This window comes from Lycium barbarum, chromosome 2 (genome assembly GCF_019175385.1).
Source record: "Lycium barbarum isolate Lr01 chromosome 2, ASM1917538v2, whole genome shotgun sequence".
Classification (NCBI taxonomy): Eukaryota; Viridiplantae; Streptophyta; class Magnoliopsida; order Solanales; family Solanaceae; genus Lycium; species Lycium barbarum.
Window position 1 is genome coordinate 153,079,507 of NC_083338.1, and position 25,643 is coordinate 153,105,149.

Here is a 25,643-nt window from a genome sequence, read left to right on the forward strand (position 1 = left end):
TAATAGTTTTCCAGCTAGAACTTCAACTACTACTAGTATAATTCTTCACCTCCGGCTGGCAGTCAACATGAGGCTCGAGATACCTATCTCCTCAACATGTAACTTTATAGTATATCTTATTTAGCACGCAGGACTATTTGGATCCCTCAACAAACTCTTAAAAGTAAAATCTTCTCAACATTATTTGGTTTTTACAAAATTGGAAAAGAAAAGGCAGAAAAAACAACTAAGCAAACAGCCGCCAAAGATGGAAATCATATTATCACAATCAACTGACTGCTCTGCACCTAGATCAAGTTTCCTCAGAATCCAAGAAGAGATCATTGGAGGGGAATAAAAGAAAAGAAGAGTTCCTCCAGATCTTCTTCTGTGTTAAAAGATGATAAGTTCTCATCTAAAATGGCGTGCTCACACTTGAGGGTGACGATATCACTGAAAGAACGTCAGTCACAGAAGCCATGGCACTTAATGCAGCCTTCAGGACGTCTCGTGAGCATCCAGGCTTCACAATTGTACGCACCTGAAAATAAATTGAAAATAAAATAATAAGCATGCTATAAGACTTTCAGAAAATTGAGGTGTTAAATGAATAACCAACAGAAGTCGGTAAAAAGAGAAGTTGTTTCAAAATTCAGCACCTTGTCCAGGTACTCCTGCAATTTCTTAATACGACCCATGTAATCCTGGTCTTCAACACAAAGGGTAACGGCCTTGGCATCTGCACCAGGGCCATCAAACTGGAGGGGACCTGGGTTTCTGTAAACATCATCCAACAAAAACTTTGTTGCATTTTGACTCAACAGCCTGCACCAAAATGAAGAAAGAAATTAGGTACGGCAAGAGGATAAGTATTGCTCCAGTAGTTTATATGCAAAAAGCTGGTTTAGAATGCCAGTTCCTAAGAAGTATCTCCTTTTTATTTGATGTCTACTTCCTACCTTTTGAACTTCAACAGTTCCATTCATTTAAGCTGAAAATATATATAAGCAACAAGTCAGAAATTTGACATACTCATATGATTTGCCCCTCAAATCCACAGTAGCAGGATGCAGAGCAGGTACTCCAATTGACACTTTGCCGGGACCACGACCATAACGCTTAACAGTCATCATTGCCTGCAGTTACGAAACAATGAACAGAGTAAACCATTTTGGGGGATGTGGATAGTCTCAACTTCAAAAAAGTGGAAGTTTAGGGTGCATCTCCGAAAAAGTTCAAGGAAGAAGCTTACAGATATAGGGGCAGCACCACAATGCCAATGGTTGGCAGGATTCTTCAGGTTGGTCACAGTAGCCATGTAACCATTAAGACCAGCAGCTAATATATGGTAGCAAATGTGACCAAGTACCTGCATTTGGTTTTGTTGGAATTATGTATCTGAAAATCGAAATTAGAAAGAAGATATAGCAACTGCAGAGAAAAAACCTTACATAGGCATAGTCACAATCAAATTTTGATGGCAGTGATCCTCGTGCTTGATAACCAAAGAAATGACAAATAGCATTAAATTTCTTTCCTTTGTAAGTACCTTCTTTCTGTAAGAAAAAGGACAGTCATACATAAAAGATCAGAAGCAAGTATCGTTAGAGTATGTAGCTGCACTCTTTTTCTTTAAACTCTCACCTACAAATAGCCAGTTAACGTGAAGTAACAAGAAGCATCTTGAAGAAAATAAAACTAGAAAAGAATAATTGATAATCAGGGACTGATTTCCATCCGAGGAAAACATAAAGAATGGCTGAAAATGAAAATTTTGTGCTATGAGGAAACTTTATCCACCTGATGTTTGAGCCCTTGACATCATCCCGTGGAAGTTAACAAGCAGAACGGAGGAAAGTAATATCTAGGAGGAATAGATAATTTGAGGTAACTTCTTAGAACTCTCAAGATATTACAAAATATCTTTATTTCCAAAATATCATCCTCAATCCTTGCAGGACATTGTACTTCTAACTTACTCTCCAATCACTTGTTAGAGATCCCAAAGAATCATTCGATGCAACATATTGAATTTCATTAACTTACCAATCGCTTGTTCATTTCTGTTTCCACAAGATGAGCTATAAGTTTCTCAGTCTCAATCTGTAAGGAAAGCATTAAAGACAATCAACTAACAGATAGTTCATGTATCATCAAGCAGCCCCATCCAAATTCCAAACAGAAAATGTAGTTACCTGTGATAGCTGAGCGGAGTCATCTGATTCCGGGTACAGGAGAAGCTGCAAAATCACAAGTCTTGGGTGTTAGCGCTGTCCTAATGAAACCTGAGCTATTGCCAATTCTTAACAGTCAATTCAAACACACACAGAAACTTCACCTGCTTTCTGATAAAATGAGGCAAAAAATCAAAAAGTGCAGAAGCCCATGGTGATAGTTGAGAGGAAATCGTATCAGCAGAAACACCTTGCCTAAGTAAACCATGAATTTCCTGGAATTCATACAGTCAATCAGAAAAGGCAACGTCATAACCAAATCCACATCCCAACAAAGCTCTGTAGCAATAAAACTTAACATGGGAAGTGCATCATCTTGGCAGTCATCTTGCATCTGGGCAAAGAAGGAGCCCTAGAATGCAGCTAAGATATTAAACAATTTATTTTTACATCATACCTGCAATAGAGCATATACTTCAGGAATACTTTCTATAAGCCCTTCAGGCAACAGGATAACACCATGATTTTTATCTGAATGCAAAACCATAGTCAGCTGACTGCAAAGCTCAAAAATGACTCTACACTCTACAGACAAACGAGGACCTAGTAGTTTCTACCATGTTCAGCCCTAGCCTGAACTGCATCACAAATTTGCTGCGTGATGTCAAAAATAGTAAGCTTTGATGCAGATACCTCCTCACCAAGAATGACCTGCAAGATTGCTTATGCTTCTTAAACAAGAACACTTACAATATACAAGAAGCACCAGGTCCATCGGCTTATCATTTCAGAGATAAAACTAACCATATTAGGATGTGACTGCAAAGTGCACTCTAATGCAACATGTGATGCCTTTCGCCCCATGAGTCTGATGAAATAGTAATACTGAAAAAGGAAATATCCCCACGGTATGTTAATAGAAAGACAAAAATAAAGGTGTAACGTGAAACATGTACGGTAAGTCACAATCAACAACGAGAACAACCCTCCATAAAGATTGCATAAGACTAGATAAGTATATTAGGTTGTATATACAACACCCAACTATTTCGGAAGCAGCAACGAAAAACATTTCAGGATATAAATAGAGTTGGCACCTTCTCTGCTGAGAGTGCATCAGTGCACACATTGCTAATGAGTTGGGAGTTAACCTGACATGAAACCACAAATAATGAGCATTTCCCTGATCTACATCACAATTGGGTAGAATTCCAGAAATTAAGACGTCAAAGACACAACTCAATTAAGAAGTCCAAAGCTTGTATTACTCAATTAACATGCGCAACATCACAAACAGAAAGAAAGACTTTTTTTTTTGATGACATGGGAACCCGCAGCTGCTACCCTTCTTGTGCGCACAGGGTAAACCCAGCTCCTGTGCAATAGCTAGCAAACCACACAGGAGAGATAACCCGCACTAGGCATGCCCCGTGCGACGAGCTCGACCCAGAAGGCAAATCCCCTACTGTCATAGGCAGGGGGTTTCGAACTTGAGACCTCCATTATGAAAGCCCCATGCTCAACCAACTGAGCCACCCTTGCGGGTGAGAAAGAAAGACTATTCCCCATCTAAAACTCCATTAACCTGCAATGTAACGCTATTATCACTGCAAAACCGTACATCTACTCAATGGAATACACCACCAAAGAGGAAAGCTGCCAGCAGAAATTCCAGTAAAAAGAACAAGAAGAAGAAAAAAGAACAGACGCAGTAAGTCAGATGAAACCCTCAACCCACCTAAAAACAAAAAGAACCACCCTCTAGCAAGGGATGGGAAGCATTAAGAAGAATCTGCAGGAAAATGCATTTTAAAGGAAAAAAGAAAGCTAGTTACGAGCTAATACTGCATGGTGATTGTATTAATACCTTGCATATTGTGTCAAAACCAACATTTGCTTCAACAAACTGATTCTTGAGATCCCCATTTAATGTAACAGGAACACCAACCACCTAAAGATAGAAAGACATCAAATTAGTGGCAATGCTGACACAATAAGATAATATGCTGGCTAAAAGATCCAAAGTTTGGAATAAAGCATGAAAAGTTGGAGAAAATAGAATAGGATATTCATCACTTTACATGATACAATGGAAATAATACATACTTTCGTAAGGCATTTTGTTTCTGCAAATTTTTCTGCCAGATTCGCAGCATCGGTGTTTGATGTCACTCCTTCAAGCGAATATATATTTTTAGACTTTAGATGGGTGGAATAGTGTATACTTGAAGATTCATCATATACCATTAACAGTAGCAGCATCAATACCTCCAATGATGACGAGGCCATCCAATTTCAAAGCTTTGCATGCAGCCATTGCAGCATTTACTTGCTCAGTTGTTCTAATTTGATCTTTTGTCCGTCCCAGCATGTCATATCCACCTTTATAGGAAAGAAGGCAACAAAAATAAGCCAAAAAAGGCGAAATAAGAAATAAATTCAAACTTCATCCAGATGTAAATTACCTTGATTCTTATAGGTAGAAAGAACATCATTGGTGATCTCTAGAGTTTTTTGTGCAAATAAACCTTCGGAACCACCTGTTGAGATTTGAAAAAGAGAGCTTCAACACATTAGACTTCTCTGAGGAGAATCAAGTTTCTAACAACTGAAACATTAGAACATGATAAAACTTGATCAACAATAGGGAATTAACCTCGAAATATTAAACATGACACATGCAATGAGCCACTCATGGTAATCGTGGTGAAGTAGAGTTGCAAATTGGTAATCATGGTAAAATAGATTTGCAAATAGACACTTGTATCAGCTATTACTGTAGTGTCCCAATAATCATAAAAGAAGTTCTCAAATGATAAACAATGAGAAATGCGTAAAAAACTTACAGAACCACCATAAAGGAAATACTTACCTAAAAACCCAAGCAAGATATTTTTGGGGTTGTGAACTTTAAGAGCATCGTGAAGACCCCATATCACATTGTGTCCTCCAGGAGATTGTCTACCACAAAATAGCACCCCAACCCTAACATAAGAAGAGGATAATCAGTGAGCACAGTTTTCAGTCCTGTCAAAGAGATTAGGGATAAAGGTGCATATTGTGCACAAAAACGCAACCAAGTTCATTTTATTGTAACCTATATGTGAATTAGCTTTTAATGCTTAATGAAATGTGGCGACATGGATACCAATATTTTCTATTAGTTCCCTTGGGTTAAGATTTTGAGGATGTAAATAGAAGAGAAATTCAATCACTGACAACAAAAGGAATGTTATCAAGAAAACAGAAGTAGATCCATAAACCTAAATTAATTCAAAATAGAATTTCTTAGAAAACATCTCCTGATTACAATACTGATCTAGTTTGCGAGTAAACTGCAGAATTATGAAGCAATCATCAAGTGCAGTACCTAATTGCAGGATGTTCAGTAATTATCTGAGCATCAGGGACCTTGGCAGTTGCCCTAAGAAAATGGGCTAATGGCTGACCGTAAGTGTGTGGAAAGAACCGTTTGATTGTGTGTTCACCAGAGGGATCTGCTGCAGTGGTTGCATCACGGAGCTCTACCCGGACAGTAGTACCCTGTATAAGTCAGAGCAATTCCGAAAAAAGTCAGGATTGAAGATGTTAAAGCAATAACATCAAAGGAAAAATTGCTCAAGGATCTTAAATATCATAGATAAAATTAAACAGGATAACCTAAATGTAAACAATAAAACAAAGTGGTGATGCATTTAACTACAAGAATCGGACACCAATAAATGAACCAATTGACTGAAAGCTGGTAACTAATCCAAAGTGTGATGATTTGAACAAATGTCTCAGGGCAGTCAGACAAACATCTGAGCAACTTCTAAGTGTTAATTTTGTAAAAGGTTACCAGCATTTTTCTGATAATTTGTTTTCAAAAGGGCAACAAAAGACAGTTTATATGTGTTGTTTACTTCAATTGAAGTAAAGACATGGTTTTTCAGCTGGCTGGTCATAAGAGGAAAAGGATATATGACAGTGAAAAATAATGCTGGAGCGGAGTGAGGTCTAGTAAAATCTTTCAAAATAAAATCCAAAAACAATGCATGTCGAAAGTCGTAAACACACAAGACGCAAAACTTTCTCAAGTTACTTTTTATTCTGTCAAATACTCAATCAAACGCAGATGAATTGGACTCCCACAAAGAATAGACTGATGGAGAATACATCTGATATGAATAAAACAAACGTAGCACGAGGAAAAACAGATAGCAAAACGGTACTATGACGCCAGAAAACAGCATTATATGTGTGATCTACCACGTTAGATCTATTCTTCACGACGCTGATATACCACGAAACCAAAACATTTTACGTTAAACTACTTACGGTTGCCAAAAGGCAAAGAAAATATACGACTTCTTTTTAAATCGATACAAACAATCGGATTCAAGTAGAAAAGGACGAATTTTTGGTTGTATCATGCACAAAGAGGTTCACGACATGAAGAGAGAAAGAAACCTGAAGACAAGGAGGAAGTTCAGGCTGGTACTGAGATCGAAGCTTTTGCAAATCAGACAGTTCTCGTGGTATGCCGTAATCTGCATCCATTGTTCGTCAAATAATACCTACCTACTACACTCACCTTTTATTGCGTTTTTCTATTCTATACTGCTGTGCTCTGTTTGTCAGTCTCTCGCAACTCTGAAAACTCCGTTTATATAGTGGGGCGATACGACCAACCTGTTTTACCTTCCGTGCTTTTCTATCTCCAAAAATGCCCCCTGCCTTCCCACCAATATGACGATACAGCCATTCGCTTTTTTCCTGCAATGACGAAACCACCCCCTTGTATGCTTTTAAGCAAATTGAGTGCGCATACAAATCACTCATTTGGAATCCACTTTTCCCACTAAAAATCATCCCATACGTCTGACTTGAGAGCACAAATTGTATGTCGCGATGCCGTTCAAAAGAAAAAGGATCAAAGCATAATTTGTGTTAAAATTCTCATTGGGGGAATGTGGTTGCACCATCCTCAAAACATACTGTCAAATAAATTTGTTATTCATACAAAATGTATGCTACATTTTGTGTTAAACCAATTTTATCTTGTTTCTTAGTTATCTCAATTGATATTAACAAATTATGAAACTTTTTGAAGAACGTACCTTCTAAGATTTGTTGCCACGTCAAACTTGATTTTTTCTTTCCTTTTCATAATGATTTGTTAATCCCTTTATAATTGACACTTACAAACAAAAATATAAACATGAAAATCACCATTCTGCTGCAAAAATGAAAAAGAAATAAAATAATTCTAGTGTAGTAATTTTGCACCCTAATGAAAGAGATTTATGTAAATAAAATGCAGCTAGGAATCCGCAAAGGAATATGCGCTTTTAGGATAATTACGTAACTTCAGAGTCCCGCAGGCAGGCACAGCATCCGGATATTCATCTAGAATGCCCTTTACCAACTTCTCGATGTGGACAAAACTTTCTCAGGAGCTTTTTCTTATTTGACGACAAAAAGAGAGTTTGGTCTTTTTGATGGCATTAGGAGCCAGTTTCCATCTCAATTTTCCAACAGCGCCCCCAGTTTACTATCAGCTTTTAAAATCTTACCCATTGCAAAAGACATTTCCTTCCTTCTCCAATGCAAAAGCAGGAAGGGGAAAGGCGGGCATACAATTACGAAAAATGCATCCCACCCTGCCTCTCAACATACTTTTTGTATTGCCCTCAACTCGTCATTAATAAATATATACTTCTATGCTGTCCAACTTCACCTTCCCAAACCCTTCAGAGAAGGAAATAAGAGAAACAGACTGCTGTCTGCAACCTTATAGACAAGATGGTTCGATCCACCATTGAAGTTGGACATATTTCAAGATGCTAAACGCTATTTCAGATTGATAGAGATCCCATCTTCACATCGATTTCACAGTATTGGAAATTTAGGAAGGAGATGATCTGGCCCGCTCCCAACCACAATGCCCCAACAACCACTATAGGGCAAAAAGCATGGAGAAAAGGAAAAGCAAAACAAACGACGAGCAAATTTCGGCTGGAACTGTTAAAAAGAAGCATAAATCTAAATACAGCTCATAAGTCATTAATTAATAACAGGGAACCACGTCCTTCAGATGTCAAAGCAAGACTTATACAGAAAATCTCTGATGCAAACTAAAGAACTCAAAAGAACCATCGATCCACCTAAGGGAAAGGATCTGATCACAACGAGTCACACCACAATTCCCAAAGAATGGGGGTTGAACTTCATCCTCGATCTTGAAGCTTTGCATCTTTTGCCCATCATGGACACGAACACCAAAATCTGACTGGTCTTATTTCCTTCCTTTATCGGAACCAGAAGCCCGTGGTTTCTGCTTCCCAGATTTTCTTCTGGACTTGACCAGGTTTGGCTGGGTAGAATGAGCAGGCATGTGATGCCCAGGAACCAAAGCAGGGAACCCAACAGCAGGGATTCTGCAAATTCATATTTGCATCAATTAATATAGGCATTTGAAAGGAAATAATGAACTTTCCTTTTTTTTTTATGACATGAAAACCCGCAGCCGCTACCCATTTGGATGCGCACAGGGTAAACCCAGCTTCTGTGCAATAGCTCGCAAACCACACAGGAGAGGTAACCCGCACTAGGCAAGCCCGGTGCGACGAGCTCGACCCAGAAGGCAAATCCCCTGCTGTCGTAGGCAGGGGGTTTCGAACTTGAGACCTCTATTATGAAAGCCCCATGCTCAACCAACTGAGCCACCCTTGCGGGTGGAAATAATAAACTTTCCTATTCAACATAACCATGGCAAGCTAGAAAAATGTCAAGACAGTCGGTCTTTTTCTTGCTTCAAACATTAACCAAAGCCACGTCCGGAAAATATTAGCAGCAAAAAGTGGTACAAAGAATGTATTTTAGCCAAATGACATGAATATTTCTTATGCTTACCCAACAAGAGCACGGCAGACTCCTGCTTGGTCATAGAAACACCATTAGCACTGCTATTCTGCAAAGAGAAGCGTAAAGCTTGATTTTCCGCAAGACAACACTGGAGAACAAACCCCAGCCTCTTGCATTCCGATTCGAAGTATCTACTCTTTAACTCAAGATCCCTGACATACAACTTCTTCCTCTCTCGTGACCTCACAGCTGCATCTCTGTTCCTCAATTGCCTGGAAGACCAAAAATTAATTTTTTCACTAATATTTTCTCTAAGCTGCTATATACATCACAGATTATATAAATGCAATCCTCTCATCATCTAGCTAAGTGCATATGAAGATATCAAATTATAAGCATGATGAACTACAGGTGCATGATGAACAGCACTTTCTTCCTCAATATACTATACATCACACACTATATAAGTGCACTCTTTTCGGAACATGGTCTCTTCTTCTAAGAAAAAGTCTAACAGTTCACCAGTTTACTATGTCAGCAAAATTACCCACTTGGTGATGTGTATTTCCCAGGTTCAACTCCTCACAATACCCCAGGAAGGCTGAGTAGCTTACATTCGCACAGTTCAGCATACTTTCACGCCTCACAAGTGGCAAATTAGTAGAAATATTTAACCATCGTGTGCTTTGACAAAATCCATTTTAATAAATCTGACTTGTAACAGAAGAATGAGATTGCTGTTTCATAATCAATAGACAACGAACGTTATGTTCTAATGCAGCACAATTCAATTATAAACTGAATTGGCTAATGCAGACTCAGCAGTTACGACAATCGATATGTAATGTCTAATTATTGCAATGTTATAAGAGAGGAGTGATTCAAGATTGGGCTGAGAAGGCACAATGTGGGAATGCTGCTGCATAATTAATCACTTACTAGTGATGAGAAAGAGAGAAAAACATGGCAAAGGATTTTGAGTCACCATCCATAACTCCAAATACTTACATCAAGCAATATCAGATGAGTCAAAGAGGATTGTTTTAATATAGCAAGCATGAGTTGCATTATGAAGACTAGGAATATTTCAGGCAATCATTTTCAAACACAATAATTTTGAGCAAAGAGAAATATTATGTGAATAAGCAGTCAAAGTAGAGGAAACAAATATTACAAAAGAAAGGCCAAAATATACCTCTTTCGCTTCTTATCGAGGGGGACATCGTTGTTCAGTTCGTCAGAAGCCTCCTCCCCTTCAGACGGCGGCTGGGAAACCTTGTGCTTGTCTTTGTCGTCCTCGGAGCCGCTAGAAACAACGGGAGAATGATCGACCAGCAGGTCGGAAAGAAAGTCGGCAGCAAATTGAGGATCAGCCGAGACATCGTCGTCGTTCATGAGAAGCTGCTCGATATCCTCCATTGTCGGCTCATGAGGGGGGAATATGTGATCTACATCGTCCCAATTGATTTGTGCTACGACATCATCGATGTTATCCACCATCGCCTATTCTATTATTTACGCGGATGGGATCGGGATGATTGATTGAAAGAATTGGGGGTTACACTTTTTCGGACCTGCCTCAGCCTGTCGATGGATGGGCCAATTAATAATCCATGTTTCTTACAGGTTAAGACTCCAACACACAAGTAATGTAATCCAGGAAATTACAGCTAATGTATTACTTCGTCATCTAGCCAATAAGAATGCGAGTTTCCTTCTACTTTCCATATTTCACTAACTTTTTGCACCACTTCCGTAATTATTAACTATTCCTTCTCCTGCTAAAATTGATTTATCTTTACAGAAAAAAGTAACCCACTAGTAAAATTTTGTATTCTACTTTTCTCCTTTTGCGTGTTAAGAATAAAGAATAATAGTAATTAATATTACCTCCTTTTTGTCCATATTTAAGCTCTTTAAAAATAACTCTGAAAGCTTTACTTTAGAAATAAATAACGCATTACTTGGTGTTGTTAGGTCAAATGAATATTACTTCCTCCGTTACTTTTATTTATTCAGTATACTAAAAATAAATTTTCATTTTTACTTGTCAACTTTAACATCAAGAAAAGATAAACTTTTTTTCTTATATTACTCTTACATTAATTACTCATTTCCAGATCATTCTCCAAGTTCAATGAGATTATACACCAATTAATATGGATATTATAGTAAATTACATACTTTATTTATTAATTCTTAAGGGGCGCGTAAAATTAAAAGTGGATAAGTAAAAGTGAATGGAGGGAGTATTATTTATGAATTTTTCCTCGCAATAATTGCTTTGTGACAACCTCTTTCAAGTTTCAACTTAAGTGATCTTACAGAGTATTTTCTTTTGTATCTTGTCTCGATTGCTTATAGTAATTGACTAAGATCTCATTTTTCTACAAATTTCAGAGGCTCACAATTTACATTTAGAACTTGGATATGATTTTTAAAGTAGTTAGCACTTATCATGTTCATGCTTGAACTTTGAACTACTGTATGTATTATTGTAATATATAAATTAAAATCTTTAGTTGCTCTTTCAATAAAAGGAAATAATTCATAGTGAACACACCTTTCAATCAGGTACAAAAAGTCTTAAGTTCAAATTGTTGGTCGGGCCTCTATAATTAAAGAAAACCATGTTTCCAGAAAAACTCAGTCTTTTCCTTGCTCTTTTTGTTGGTCTTTAACAACGCAATTAATCCTCTTAACTTTATCAACATACTTTTCTAAAAAAACAAACAAACAAACAAAAAGTGAAGCAGAACTCTTCAACCAAGAGAAAAATTATGATAAAGCACATTGTCAACTACATCCATAACTCTTGCAATCATATAAAATCATTCCTTCTAAATCGTCAACAGTACTGAAAGATTTGGCTCAAGCCTGCCAAAACCAAAGATACAATGTCTCCTTTAACCACTCCACTCCCCTCAATATACTAGAACATTTGTAACGCGCTTGCTCTGGGCAAAGAGGAGTTGTCTCCATACATTTTTAAGATACAAGTTGAGAAACTTGTGAGATAGAGAAATTCTAGCACACGAGGATAACTTTCTTCTGTCCGATCATCTAGGTAATGAGCTTGGTGGAAAATGACGCAGTGGATTCTCCCTGAGCAACTCAGTCTCCCTGCAAATAAGTGAATTATCAAAAAGGTGCATTCTTGCTATTGAAATGAGGAGTTACAATGATACCAAGTTGATGCTTACTTTTTAATGTCTCTGTCATCTCCTCGTCTAAGCTGCAGACTAGAAACCTTTACACCAGCAGAGTCCTTCTCCTGTGTTCTGTCAAAGATGAAGGGGCAAAATAGAAAGTCAATCCAGGATTCCTGCTATTCTGCCAAAATCTTAGAATACAGTAGCTGGAAACTTTGATGTAATTTCAGTTGTGAATATATGCTTGATGCATCACACTGGGACCATGTGTTCTAGACACTCATACTGAAAAGACCATTGTATATCTATGTACTCACTTGGCACATTCCTCATCTACAAATATTTCTAGGCATGGAGTAGTGGTAGTAGCTCCTCGATTTCTAAGCCCGTGCCTTTGAGGAATCTGTAAGAAATATTTTTGTTAATGAGCTTTCTTGTTCCTATCTGCCCGGACTAAAAATTCAAATATTGCAGATAGAACTCTCTGGACTCAAACAGACCTTATTGGATGTCCACTTCGAAGGAATTGCCTGATTCTCCTTGTTCCTATCTGCTCGAGCACCAAGACAGTGCCATGATGTGTTCTCTAGCTTTGGTATTTCTGATTGAAGAGTTGATGACATTCCGGCATTTGCATCTTTGTAAATGGAAAATAGGCTCCCGTGAGCTCTGCAAAATGGATAAGAATGAGCGAGTGTTTCTACTAGAACGAGGCACGCACAAATTAAATATTTCCTGCAATGTTGTTATTGGCATCCTTTCACTCCTTTTCCTTTAACATATGGATTAGGCAGCAATAACACCCAAAAGTTCATTTCCACATTGCAAAGGATTTAAGGTACTTAAAGCAAAAACTTGTCAAAATCTGAACTCTTACCTGACATAGCAGACGAACCATGTGATAATAATAATAAGTAATAACGACGTAAATTTGGTTAAAGCAGAGTGTTACTATGAAAAAATGCAGGGACACAAGAAAGTAACTTGGGAGAAAACAGTGGTGAGTGGTGACTTGCACTTACCTATCCTGTTTCATTTTCTTCCTGGACAATTCAGAAGTTCCTGTTGTTTGGTTTCCTGCAAAGGCAAGAACAATGTTAGGCAAATCCAGCAGACAGCCTGAATCTTCGACATAGAAATGCACTTACGAGCTTCACCCCTAGCCAACAGTGTTCCAAAGCTTCTCATGGGATGCTGGTGTTCTGCTAGCTCCTCCTGAAAATACGAAGTAAGTCACACAAATTCAAATTAAAGCAAATGACAATGGACTTTAGAAGAGGATAAGTCCGACAGTTGATACCTCTGCTGCTTTAGGGCGTCCCATTGAACGGCTGAGAAACTTCTTGTAGTATACTTTCAATTTCTCTTCTGGTTCTGCATTCCTGGTTCATAGAAAACAAGGAAATTTAAATCATAAACCAGCTAAGAGATTCAGTAAATAGGCTTATCAATGGATGAGAACAAGCAGGAACATTATTTGGTGTCACCAGGTTTTTGTACTTATATTAACTGTATCTTTAGAAATGTTCATGAATATTGGCTCTCGTGGTAAATTATATCAACGCACACTTTTAAGTTTTAGACCGGAAATTGATAACAGAAAAGACCCATTAATGGGTAAGAAAAAAAGCAGGTTGGAGCTCGAAAAGGAGCGCGCACAATCTTGATGAGGCAACTAATGCCTAATGGTATTAGCAGAAGATAATTTTGAAACCAATGAGTATCCACAATAATATCATGCCAAATGTAATAGAATCTTAACCTTGCTGTCTCCTTACTCTGCCAGCGAATTCGGTAAGCATCATAGAAGTTAAAACAAGTAGAGAGAGAATATAAAAGGTCACCCTCAATAATGAGGCAAATGCAAACAAGAAATAAAGATTTCAATATATCAAGAATGTCATCAATTGATAGCTAGAGTATTTTATTAGAAACACATAGAGGCTTGCCGTTCAAAGGTGGGAAATGCTCGTAGTAGAAAATCGTGTTATAGAATTTACAAACTATTAAAATGATTAGGTTGTATAATCAAGCAAAGTTCAACGAACTGTGGCTGTGGCTGTGGCAAAGTTCAATTAATTTCAGAACAAAACTTTCTCAATGTTAACATCTCAAACACTTGCAAATTGTTGAAAATGCTGATTTCTATGTCTTACATGAAGAAATGCTTAACGTAATCATATGACATGGTACTATCTGATTCAATTACACTGTGACATCCTAACGATATTTCGATGCCAAGATATAGGAACCAATCATTTCATAATTCAAAAAGATATAAGGAGTTCTTCTTAGTCATATCATACGATTAGTCTTCAGTTAATTATTCGATCACGAGCAAATAATGATAGAACATAAAATAAGGGACCATAGGCAATGTAATCGACCACAGTTATAAGATCAAATGAATTTGTTTTAGTATTTGAGGTATGAAGATTAGTTGGTCAATATTAATGGGACAACACAAATTTAATCCGTGCAGCATCAAACTTGCTACTGAACTCACTTTGGGGAAGCTTAAGACATAAATCTCCCCCCACCCCAACAAACCCTCCCATAATACACAACACTAGCATACAATTAATGCAAATGCAACTACCGTAGACGTCTTTAGACTTAACATATCACAAGCTACTTAAACAGAAATATCAGACGACATCCGATGCATAAATTCTCCGTAACCAAGCCATGTTCACCTGCCTAGCGCCAAGTGGACACAACATTAATTATGCAAGAACATAACTTTACGGCTAAAATTAAACCAAGGGCCCAATGGGAACAGTACTTACATAGATAGGCCCCGATTGAAGATCTCATTTGCTGTTTTAATTTTATTTTGAGATTCCATGTGCAAAGCATAGGCTATGTAGAAGGGAGAATGTGTCACCCCAATTTTGTTAGCCTCCAAAAAGCCATAAATGACTTGAGCATCCATGCAATTTTCAGCCTGCAAGGAGCCATCATTAAGCAAAGTGCATGATAGGGGCAAGAGAATGGGTGTGAAGAAAGCAAACGCACATATTCCAGCCACACTTTCAAGTAACGGAGGTCATCCTTATATCGGTCATCATGCCAAAAGGTGCGGACACATTGTTCATAAATAACTACAAGTCCAGAACTGTCCCCACCGGGAGGGAAAGCCTCTTGCACCCACTTGATGCACCTTCACAATTTTAATGAAAATTAAATAGTGAGAGGGTAGGGTAAAGAAAAGGATAGCTTAAGTGTTTTGGACTCACTGGAGCCATGGCTGAAGAGGATCTTCACCTTTGTAGTGGTCAATTGCTTGGATCAATGCCCTAAATCAGAAAGAAATTAATTAGGGATTTTGAAAATGCAGCAACTTGTAAATCTCATTGAAAAAGAAGGAACCTTCGGTTGTCAAGAAGAGATTTCTTGAGTTGATAATCAGTACTAGACTTAAGAGCGTTATTGAGGAGATTAACGTTGCGGCCTCTCTTCAAAGGTCTGACATTTTCCTTGAAGAGTTCCCACTCGTGACCTGTCTCTTGTTTCGACGCTAGGAACTCCGTTTCTGGATCCAATACCTTCTCCATTCCTTCTTCTTCTTCTTCCTGCTTCCTTGCGCAACAAAGACCCTTTATTTCAAATTTCAAATTTGTGTTTAGTGAATCTCCAAACCCCTTTTCATAGCCGTTGGAGTTTAGGGCCCACCGCTTAAATGCCGCATTTTCACTATAATATGTTTGACAAGTGCGCTACAACTAAACGTGTCAACTGGTCCGGTTTAACCGGTTCAAACCGGTAACCAGACCGGTAAAATCGGAACCGGATCTACTAGTTCCGGTTAACCGTTTATTTCTTACCGGTTCGGTTCTGATTTTTTTGAAACCGGAACCGCCGTTGCTGGGCTTATGGACCGTTATTGGACCGTTGGCAACGGTCCATTTGCAAAAATGGTCGTTGCCAAACGGCCATAAATTCATTTTTTGCCCCCCCCCCCCCCCCAACCCCCCAAACTTTTTTTTTAACACTTTAACCCATTCCTCAACCCTATATAAACCCTTCTTCATTTTCATTTTAATCCACACCAATTCACTCTTCTCATTCTCTCAAATCTCAATCTCTCAATTATAGTTACTTTGCAATAATTAGCCACTTTAAATTTCTCTCAAATAAATATAATAGTCTTATTCTAGTTTCAATTATTAATTTTGCAATTATAATATTGTTGGTGGAGTTGGTGATTTTGCAACAATCCGAAGTAGCTTTGGTGGATTTGCAATTCTAGCTGCCTTCACTTTGTTAGAAATTAATCCGGCAATTTGGTACCTTCGTTCCAACTCTATCTTTATTTTTCGCAATTTAATTTGTTGCAATTTATTTTCTTGTGATTTATTTGATTGTGATTTAAATTAATTCTATTTAATAATGGCAAAGAGATTTAGACGTGGTGCCGGTAGTAGTAGTGGTATTGTTAGGGGTGGGCTTAATGAGGAAACATTTGTGGAAGAAACACCTAATTTAGGTATTGATGTTGGTGGAAATAATCCACTTTTAGGTCATGAGGCAATGCAACAACATTTTACCGACACTTTTAATGAAATTGATGATGATGATGATGATGAAACACAACCCCCTGAAAATCCCATAGGAGATACATGTCCTGCACAATCACATACACAAGACAAACCGCCTAGAACTCGTAAGCCAACCGCTAAAATTTGAAAATTTATGACTAAGAATAGAGAAAACCAATCAGCTACATGTACCCTATGTGGACAAGTATTTAGTTTTAAGCAAGGAACTAGTAAGGATGGTGGAACGGGTACACTAAATGGTCATATGAGAAGCAAACATATAGATGTTTGGGGAGAGCAAACGGGTTCAAATGTGGGGGGTATTCAAATGACGATAGACGCACGAACTAGTAGAAATTTTAAGTATGACAAGAAAAAAGAGTGTGTAGAAATAGCTAAAATGGTAGCTTATGATTGTTTACCATTTTCCTTTCCCTCGGGTTTGGGGTTTGTTACTTACATTCAACGTTGTTATAATCCGTTATTTGAGGGTATTCCTAGAAGTACTTGTAGAGCGGATGTTATAGATTTGTATAAAAAAATATAGATTTTATTTGCGCCATGTATTTAATTCTTTAAATTGTAATATTTCTCTTACCGCTGATTTGGGTCTTAGTCTTAACAAGTTAGATTTTTTTGTTATTACATGTCATTGGGTTGATGACAATTGGGTTATGCAAAAAAGAATTATAGCTTTTTTATATGATGAAGGAAAAGGTCGTCACGATGGAAAATTTTTAGCGGATTCAATGTCTACTATAATGAGATTTTTTAATATTTATAGAAAAACACTTTGTATTGCTTTAGATAATGCTTCTAATAATACAAAGGCAATTGGTCTTTTAAAAAGAGAAATAAACCCTCCGCTAAGAAATATTTTTCTTGTAAGATGTAGTTGTCACATTTTAAATTTAATTGTTAAAGATGGTCTTGTGTGTTTTGACGATTCTATTCAAAAAGATAGAGATGCGGTTGCATTTCTTTTTTGCAATGCTAATAGGGCAAGACTTAGAGATTTTAAGAATGCTTGTGTGGAAAATAACCTTAGACCTAGGAAAATTCAAGTAGAAATTCAGACTAGGTGGAACTACACTTACATTATGCTACAACAAGCATATGAGTATAGGATTCCCATACAACAAGTTCACAACAAATATAATACTGATAGTGATGATTGGTTAAATTTTTCACATTGGGAAGATATTAAAGAATGTGTTGAACTCTTAGAAAATTTTTATAATGCAACTCTTGTTTTTTCTAGACAATTCTATCTCACGGTAACCGGAAATTTAGCCTACTTAGCGAAAATAGCTAGAGTTTTACAAGAGTATAAATATAAACCCGGTTATCAAGCGGCTATTTTTGAAATGATAATCAAATTTAAAAAGTATTTTTTTCCCATCCCAACTTTATTTATTTTGGGTTCTCTTTTAAATCCTTGTTTAAAAGTGTCTTATACTAAATCATTGGTTGGTCAAATTTATACATTTTTAGAAATTGAACCGGGAGTTCAACCATCTTTAGCTGAAGCCGAACTCGCTATTGATGACGAGTTAGAAAAGTTTTTACTCATTATTCTAATTTGGAAGAACGTGCTACACCCGTTGCTCCAAGCCCTACTACTTCTCAAAGTAGCAAAAAGGGCTTGTCCGGTTTGTCGCATTTAAAAGTTTTACATTCACAGCCAACTTCTTCTTGTAATGCAAACTTTGATGAATATAACTTTTATTTGATGCAGCCAAATGTGGATATCAAGGAACTGGATGAATTGGACGTCTTAGCATGGTGGAAGAAGTACAAGGCAAGTCATTCGATACTTTCAAGAATGGCTCGAGATATCCTTACGGTTCAAGTATCAACCGTGGCTTCGGAGAGCGCATTTAGCCAAGGAAGACAGCAAATTGGAGACCATAGACATTCATTATCCGGCTTTAGCTTGCAAGTACTAGTGTGCATTCACGATTGGATTAGATCGGAGCGACGCAACCAAAACTCAGAAGCAGAGGAAGGCGAAGAGGAAGAAATTGAAGATTTGATAGTAAGTGGACCGGACCAAGTGGAAGACTTTGAAGATATTTCCATGGCCGAATACGATATGGGGGAAATTAACGAAATGATTCAGAATTGGTGATTTTATTATTCTACTATTTCATTACAACTCATGTATTATTTGCAAGTTAAAAAAAACTACAACTTGCAAATAAATGTTATCCAAGAATGAATAAAATATATGGCTCATTGAGCTTTCTTCTATTTACTTGTGTTCATATTTTTACTTTTATTAAGTTAGGAATATACCTAAAATATACTAAGAATATACTTATAATATACATCAACTTAAATTAAAAACTAGAAAGTTATATACTTGAAAAATAACTAAAATATATTAAGAATACTTATAATATATAGTATACATATATTATACATATAAGTATAGTATACATATAATATATATTAAGAATATATAGTATACATAAAATATATTTGGAATATACTTATAATATATAGCATATAAGTATAACTTAAACATATATATATATACTATATGTTTAAGTATAGTATATGTATACTTAAGCATATACTATATATTATAAGTATATTCTTAATATATTTTAGTTATTTTTCAAGTATATACACGTATATGCTGTATTGCTGACTTGCTGTTAGCCTGTTAGTCAGTAAATATTTAAACTTTACTTATAAACTTATATAACATATGTAAATATACATACAATATACTAATAAATACTATAATATATATATATATATACTATACGAAAAAAAGGGGTTTTGGACTGTTTGAACCGGACCGGTTCCGGTTTTGGTTTTGTAACCGGTAAACCGGAAGCGGTTACCGGTCCGGTCCGGTTTGACCCGGTTAACGGGCTTAGCTACAACAGCGTGGGGCCAGTACACAATTTACTTTTCTTTTATCAAACACAATTCAACTTACGTGGTGAGTTTCATTTTCTTTAGCATAAACGTCAATCGCATCCTATGTGAAAAATTCAAGCAATTAACCCCCCCCCCCCCCCCCCCCCGCCGCATTTTAATTATACACATCATTAAAATATGTGTATAACGACCTTTTTTCAAGAACCAAGCAATTCGGCCAAACAGGAATTGAAATAACATAATAGGATATGGTGTTGCTTAATATTTTTGACTTCTTATTTTCCAGTTTTAATTTCTTATTTTTCAGTTTTCAATTTTAGTTTCCAATTTCGATTTCTTATTTTCTAGTTTTATTATTTAATTAGTTTAAGTGTTGCTTCTTCACTTGTATAACACAGTAGGACACTTCTTCCTATCTAATGTGTATAATTAAAATGGGTGTGTTGTTTTAATTGGTTGAATTTTTCACGTAGAATGCGGTTGACATCCATGAGCACGGCTAAAGAAAATGAAACTCACTATATATGTTACTATGTAAGTTGGATTGTGTTTGATAGACACAGTTGAGGTCAAGTTCAAGGGTTCAATAGGAACGACACTTAGTTAAGGTGTCAAAATGGGAAAAACAAAATGACAAGTTTAGGGGGTTGCATATGCATTAAGCCTTTAGATTTAGTCCGTTAGAATTTACACATCTAGGTTATGGGAATTTTACCGTGTACATATAACTTAGTACATTTTACCTCATCAAATCAAATTACATAAAAAGAAAAAATACATAAAATCCTCCTCAAACTTGTCCACAAAACTCACTTACCACTAGGGGCATTTATGTACTACTATTTTTGTTTGAGTTGAATTTAATACCCCTTAAAAAAAGAGTCAATCTTGTTGTAGATGGTGTTTTCATGCGCGCGCCCACGTCAGTGCCACGTCAGAAATCTACTGATTTTAATTCAATTGTTTTTTTCAAAATTCAAAGGTTTTCTTGTCCCCCCGGAAACACACATGTTTGGCGAGTCCCAATTTCGAATGATCAGTGAACTTCCATCTAACGAGCTATCCGTATCGGTATCCGTATCCGTTTTTGTTTTCAAAAAGTACATGACAACAATGTGTATCTCCCCAAACGCTTCCTTTCTTTTCTCATTTATATCTCTCCATGATTCCTCATCCTCTTCTTCTCCTCCATACTCTTCGTTTGATTTAGTTTTGTGCTTTTTTTTTCTTTCTTTTCACGCGCTTATAGGAAATTGCCATGTCATCTTTAAGGGGTAATTAAATTTAACTCAAACCAAAATAAGGGGTACATAAATGCCAATAAAATTACAGTGCTAAAGTGAGTTTTGTGACAAGTTTCAGGGAGATTTTATGTGTTTTCTCACATAAAAAAGACGGGAAAAAATTACATAAAAAGAAATATATTTTTATGAAATAGATAAATAAATTAATTTCGGGTGATAAATGAATGAGGTACCGTGATTCCGTGAGTGAAATGAAATGAATTAATTATCAAAGTTCAAATATGAGTTTGATTTTTTGGAACGTTAAACCTAATTTTAAACGAATTTTTTTGAAGTTTGAGACTGTCAAACCCAATTTCTGACGTGAATATGTCAGACTTCAAATGCGAATACGTTTTACTCCAATTACGTAAGTGTAAAATTATTTATGAAGCGGTTAAACTTACAAAAATATATATACTTCGGTTATACTTAAATAGCGCTCCTCAATTTGGCTATATGTGCACTTGCCCAGGAAAAGTAGATGGACTAGAATATGTATTGAATGAAATGTATTGCACAAACAACTGTTGGGACTATATCTGACCATTCGTGAAAATGGTAATCAAAATATGTTAGCTTTAATTTCTGTAGGAGACACTGACGATGTAGTGCAATTGTGCAAATGAGTACAAGGTATGTATCTATTAGTGTATTTGTCTGCGGTTCGCACGGTTATAAAAAAAAACACAAATATACTAAATAATATAAACATGATAATTTTTATAAAGAAATCACTCTTTGCTAATTGAATATAATTTCATGATTCCACTATCTCTTCATGATTCTTTCATGTCTTATAGAAAATCCTTTGATAGAAAAAGAAATATTTCAATCAAATAAATATGAGTTGTTACCGGCATATATGAAGTTGAATAATAAAATATTAGATAACCAAACTTAATAAAAAAGAGAACAAAATGGTAATATGCAGATTGAGGGAGGGGATGTAAAACTGAGATGCAAAATGGAACAAATATATATTGATATTATCAACATTAAATGTAATAAATATTATTACAGGGGAAGGGGGAGATAGATCATTGAAGTAATAATGCATTAATAGGGCAAAAAGGAAAACAAAAAAGAGAAAACCAAAAGCATTTCTTCCAAAAACATTAACCTTTCACGATGTATGACTGAAGCAAACGTATTAATTTTAACTATATAGAAGCATGGGCTTGGATCCATGCTTCGTCATCCGTTCCATTAAAAAAAAAGTGTGGGCTCCATACTAAACACCAATCAATATTAAAAAAAAAAAAAAAAAAAGTGGAATCCACCATCTCTAAACTCACGAAAAAAAGTGGACCCCATATTAACAAAATCAAGCAATATAAAAAAAAAGTAAATCCCATATTAAAAAAAATAAACAATGTCAAAAAAAAGTGCATCCCATATTAAAAAATCAAATAATATTCATGTAATTTCCAAAGTATCTCATTAAATCAATAATGATGGATTCATTGTCACATGCGTATCAACTCATTAGTGGGAGCAAATGAAATTATTGTACAGCAACATACTTAAAATACTTATATACATATATATATATATATATATATATATATATATATATATATATATATATATATATATATATATATATATATATATATATATATATATTATCACTATCCAAACACAACTACATACGCATAGATACACTATAATCCAAAGTGTTGGGCCCGTGCACAGCACGAGCATACGCCGTCTAGTTACTTTTCTATTTCTACTATATTAGAAGCACCGGTTGGTGCTTCTTTCGTCATCCGTGTGTGGAACACCCCCCCCCCCACCCCACCAACATAAAAAAAAAATAAAAAATCGGGCCCCATATTAACAGGCCCTAAAAAAAATTGTAAAATAAAATAAAATTGTGGGCCCCATATTCAACAACATCCAGTATTAAAAAAAATTGTAAAAAAAAATTATGGGCCCCATATTAAACAACATCCAGTATTAAAAAAAAAGTGGATCCCATATTTAAAAAATAAATAATGTTAAAAAAAATGTGGGCCCCATATTAAACACGATACGTATTCATATCAAACACTAATATAATAAAGTTTTAAATACGGAGCACAAACTACAATGTTATATTAATCGTGTTTTGCACATAGTATCACATATTGACAAAATCAAGCAATATATAAAAAAAAATGAATCCCATATTAAAAAAATAAACAATGTCAAAAAAAAAAAGTGCAGACTTTGTATTCTTAGCAAACACTAATATAATAAAGTTTTAGATACGGAGCACAAATTACAATGTTATATCAATCATGTTTTGAACATAGTATATATAAAACAAATAAAAAAGAAATTGGGCCTCATATTAAACAGGCCCATAAAAAAAACAAAATTATAAAAAAAAAAATTGTGGGCCCCATATATATTGACCCCATACTAAACAACATCAAGCAATATATAAAAAAAAAGTGGAACCCACCATCTCCAAACTCACGGTAAAAAAAGTATACCCCATATTAACAAAATCAAGCAATATCAAAAAAAAAAAATTGAACCCCATATTAAAAAAAAATAATGTCAAAAAAGACTTTGTATTCGTAGTAAACACTAATATAATAAAGTTTTAGATACGGAGTACAAACTACAATGTTATATTAATCGTGTTTTGAACATAGTATATCTATATATATATGCATAAAAATAATGCAAATTAATAATGTCCAAAAAAAAAAGTGCACCCCATATTAAAAAATCAAACAATATTCATGTAATTTCCAAAGTATCTCATTAAGTCAATAATGATGGATTCATTACCGTGTGCGTATCAATCTATTAGTGGGAGCAAATGAAATTATTGTACAGTAACATACTTAAAATACTTATATATTAAAATAAGATAGAATTTAATTACTTTTTCATTTTTTCCTTACTCTAATAAATGTGAAAATAATTGTGGGCCCCATATTAAACAACATGCGTATTTGTAGCAAACACTAATATAATAAAATTTTAAATACGGAGCACAAATTACAATGTTATATTAATCGTGTTTTGAACATAGTATCCCATATTGATAAAATCAAGCAATATATATAAAAAAAAAAGTGAATCCCATATTTAAAAAAATAAACAATGTCAAAAAAAAAAGTGCAGACTTTGTATTCTTAGCAAACACTAATATAATAAAGTTTTAGATACGGAGCACAAATTACAATGTTATATCAATCGTGTTTTGAACATATATATATATATATTATATACATAACAATAATGCAAACTAATAATGTCCAAAAGGGTGGGCCCCATACTAAACGACACCAAGCAATATAAAAAATAAAAATAAAAAAAGAAGAAACTATATAAAGCATGGGTTTAGACCCATGCTTCATCGTCCGTTGTCCCTTTAAAAAAAAAAGGAAGAAAAAAAAGTGGAACTGACCACATCCAAACTCACGGGAAAAAAAAGTGGACCCCATATTAACAGAATCAAGCAATATTAAAAAAAATGTGAATCTCATATTAATAAAACAAACAATGTTAAAAAACAAATGCTTAGAAAATCAAACAATTAAATCAATAATGATGGATTCTTTAGAATAAGGAAAAAATCAATTTCTACTTTGTTTCGTTTTAAACATGTAAAATTAATTTAATAAAGGACCGAATCATGACTCATCCATTTTAACTCAGATAAGCAACCAGATAAAAAGCTGGCTGATTGCACTATCATGTTTAACCAAGCAGAGCCAAGTCATGTTTAAGCCTTAATATTATCACATTAAACTATTACTAACTCATTTGACCCAACATTTGAATTAGAATTATCTAAATGAAAATTTGATAAAAAAATAATAAGTATTTTACATCGTTAAATTAATCGAATTAAAATTGAAAGTATCAACTGATGCTTAAATATTGCTATTATTTTATCTCAAAGAGAGGAAAATAGTTTCTTTTAAACAAGTCTTCTCTTTTAAAAAGTATTAATAAATTTTCGTAGCAAACACGAATAAAATAAAGTTCTAGATACGGAGCACAAACTACAATGTTATATTAATCGTATTTTGAAGATAGTATATATATATATATATATATATATATATATATATATATATATATATATATTATCATTATCTAAACACAACTACATATACATAGATACACTATAATCCGAAGTGTTGGGCCCGTGCTGCATAGGCCATCTAGTACTATATAGAAGCATGGGTTTAACCCATGCTTCGTCGTCAGTCATCATTTGAAAAAAAAAAGGTGAGCCTCATACTAAAAACACCAAAAATATTAAAACAAAATAGGTGGGCTCCATACTAAAAACACCAAGAATATTAAAAAAAAATAAAAGTGAACCCCACCATCTCCAAATTCATGTAAAAAAAAAACAACGTATCCCATATTAAAAAAAATCAAGTAATATTTTAAAAAAAAAATGGACCCCATATTAAAAAAACAAACAATATCAAAAAAAAAAAACGTGCACCCCATATTAAAAAATCAAAAATATTCATGTAATTTCCAAAGTATCCCCATTAAGTCAATAATGGTGGATTCGTTGCCACATGTGTATCAACCCATTAGTGGGAGCAAATGAAATTATTATACAACAAAAAACATGAACCCCATATTATTACTTTTCTTCAAAAGGTTAAGTAGCCAAACCATACAATTTCCTTTCTTTTCTTATATTAGCCTGAGATCTAATCTAGATATTTAACTGTTGTATTTACTATTCCGCCATGTCATTTATTTGTTATGTTTACTAAAATAAATATACTTAAAATA

The 25,643-nt window shown here is 35.1% G+C and overlaps 3 protein-coding genes across 3 annotated transcripts; all 3 read right to left on the reverse strand.

Moving 5' to 3' along the window:
- Window positions 1-91: 91 nt before the first annotated feature.
- LOC132628269 (pyrophosphate--fructose 6-phosphate 1-phosphotransferase subunit alpha) lies at window positions 92-6,803 on the reverse strand. Its single transcript, XM_060344053.1, has 19 exons — window positions 6,606-6,803; window positions 5,524-5,696; window positions 5,026-5,138; window positions 4,619-4,693; window positions 4,422-4,535; window positions 4,260-4,327; window positions 4,021-4,104; window positions 3,251-3,304; window positions 2,958-3,038; window positions 2,771-2,864; window positions 2,611-2,684; window positions 2,318-2,428; window positions 2,175-2,219; window positions 2,026-2,082; window positions 1,431-1,535; window positions 1,232-1,348; window positions 1,012-1,115; window positions 639-804; window positions 92-520 (listed from the first exon to the last, which is right to left on the reverse strand). Exons 1-19 carry the CDS (start codon window positions 6,693-6,695, stop codon window positions 395-397), a joined length of 1,851 nt encoding a protein of 616 aa, XP_060200036.1. The 5' UTR covers window positions 6,696-6,803; the 3' UTR covers window positions 92-394.
- A 1,374-nt stretch (window positions 6,804-8,177) lies between these two features.
- Window positions 8,178-10,628, reverse strand: LOC132628270 (bZIP transcription factor 50). The gene is made up of 3 exons (XM_060344054.1): window positions 10,198-10,628; window positions 9,051-9,274; window positions 8,178-8,575 (listed from the first exon to the last, which is right to left on the reverse strand). The coding sequence occupies exons 1-3, from the start codon at window positions 10,500-10,502 to the stop codon at window positions 8,331-8,333; spliced, it is 774 nt and encodes a 257-aa protein (XP_060200037.1). The 5' UTR covers window positions 10,503-10,628; the 3' UTR covers window positions 8,178-8,330.
- A 1,123-nt stretch (window positions 10,629-11,751) lies between these two features.
- LOC132628271 (mitotic spindle checkpoint protein BUBR1) lies at window positions 11,752-15,799 on the reverse strand. The gene is made up of 11 exons (XM_060344055.1): window positions 15,527-15,799; window positions 15,394-15,453; window positions 15,173-15,317; window positions 14,944-15,101; window positions 13,455-13,536; window positions 13,303-13,369; window positions 13,177-13,231; window positions 12,655-12,823; window positions 12,472-12,557; window positions 12,206-12,283; window positions 11,752-12,125 (listed from the first exon to the last, which is right to left on the reverse strand). The coding sequence occupies exons 1-11, from the start codon at window positions 15,709-15,711 to the stop codon at window positions 12,062-12,064; spliced, it is 1,149 nt and encodes a 382-aa protein (XP_060200038.1). The 5' UTR covers window positions 15,712-15,799; the 3' UTR covers window positions 11,752-12,061.
- Between the last annotated feature and the right edge of the window lie 9,844 nt (window positions 15,800-25,643).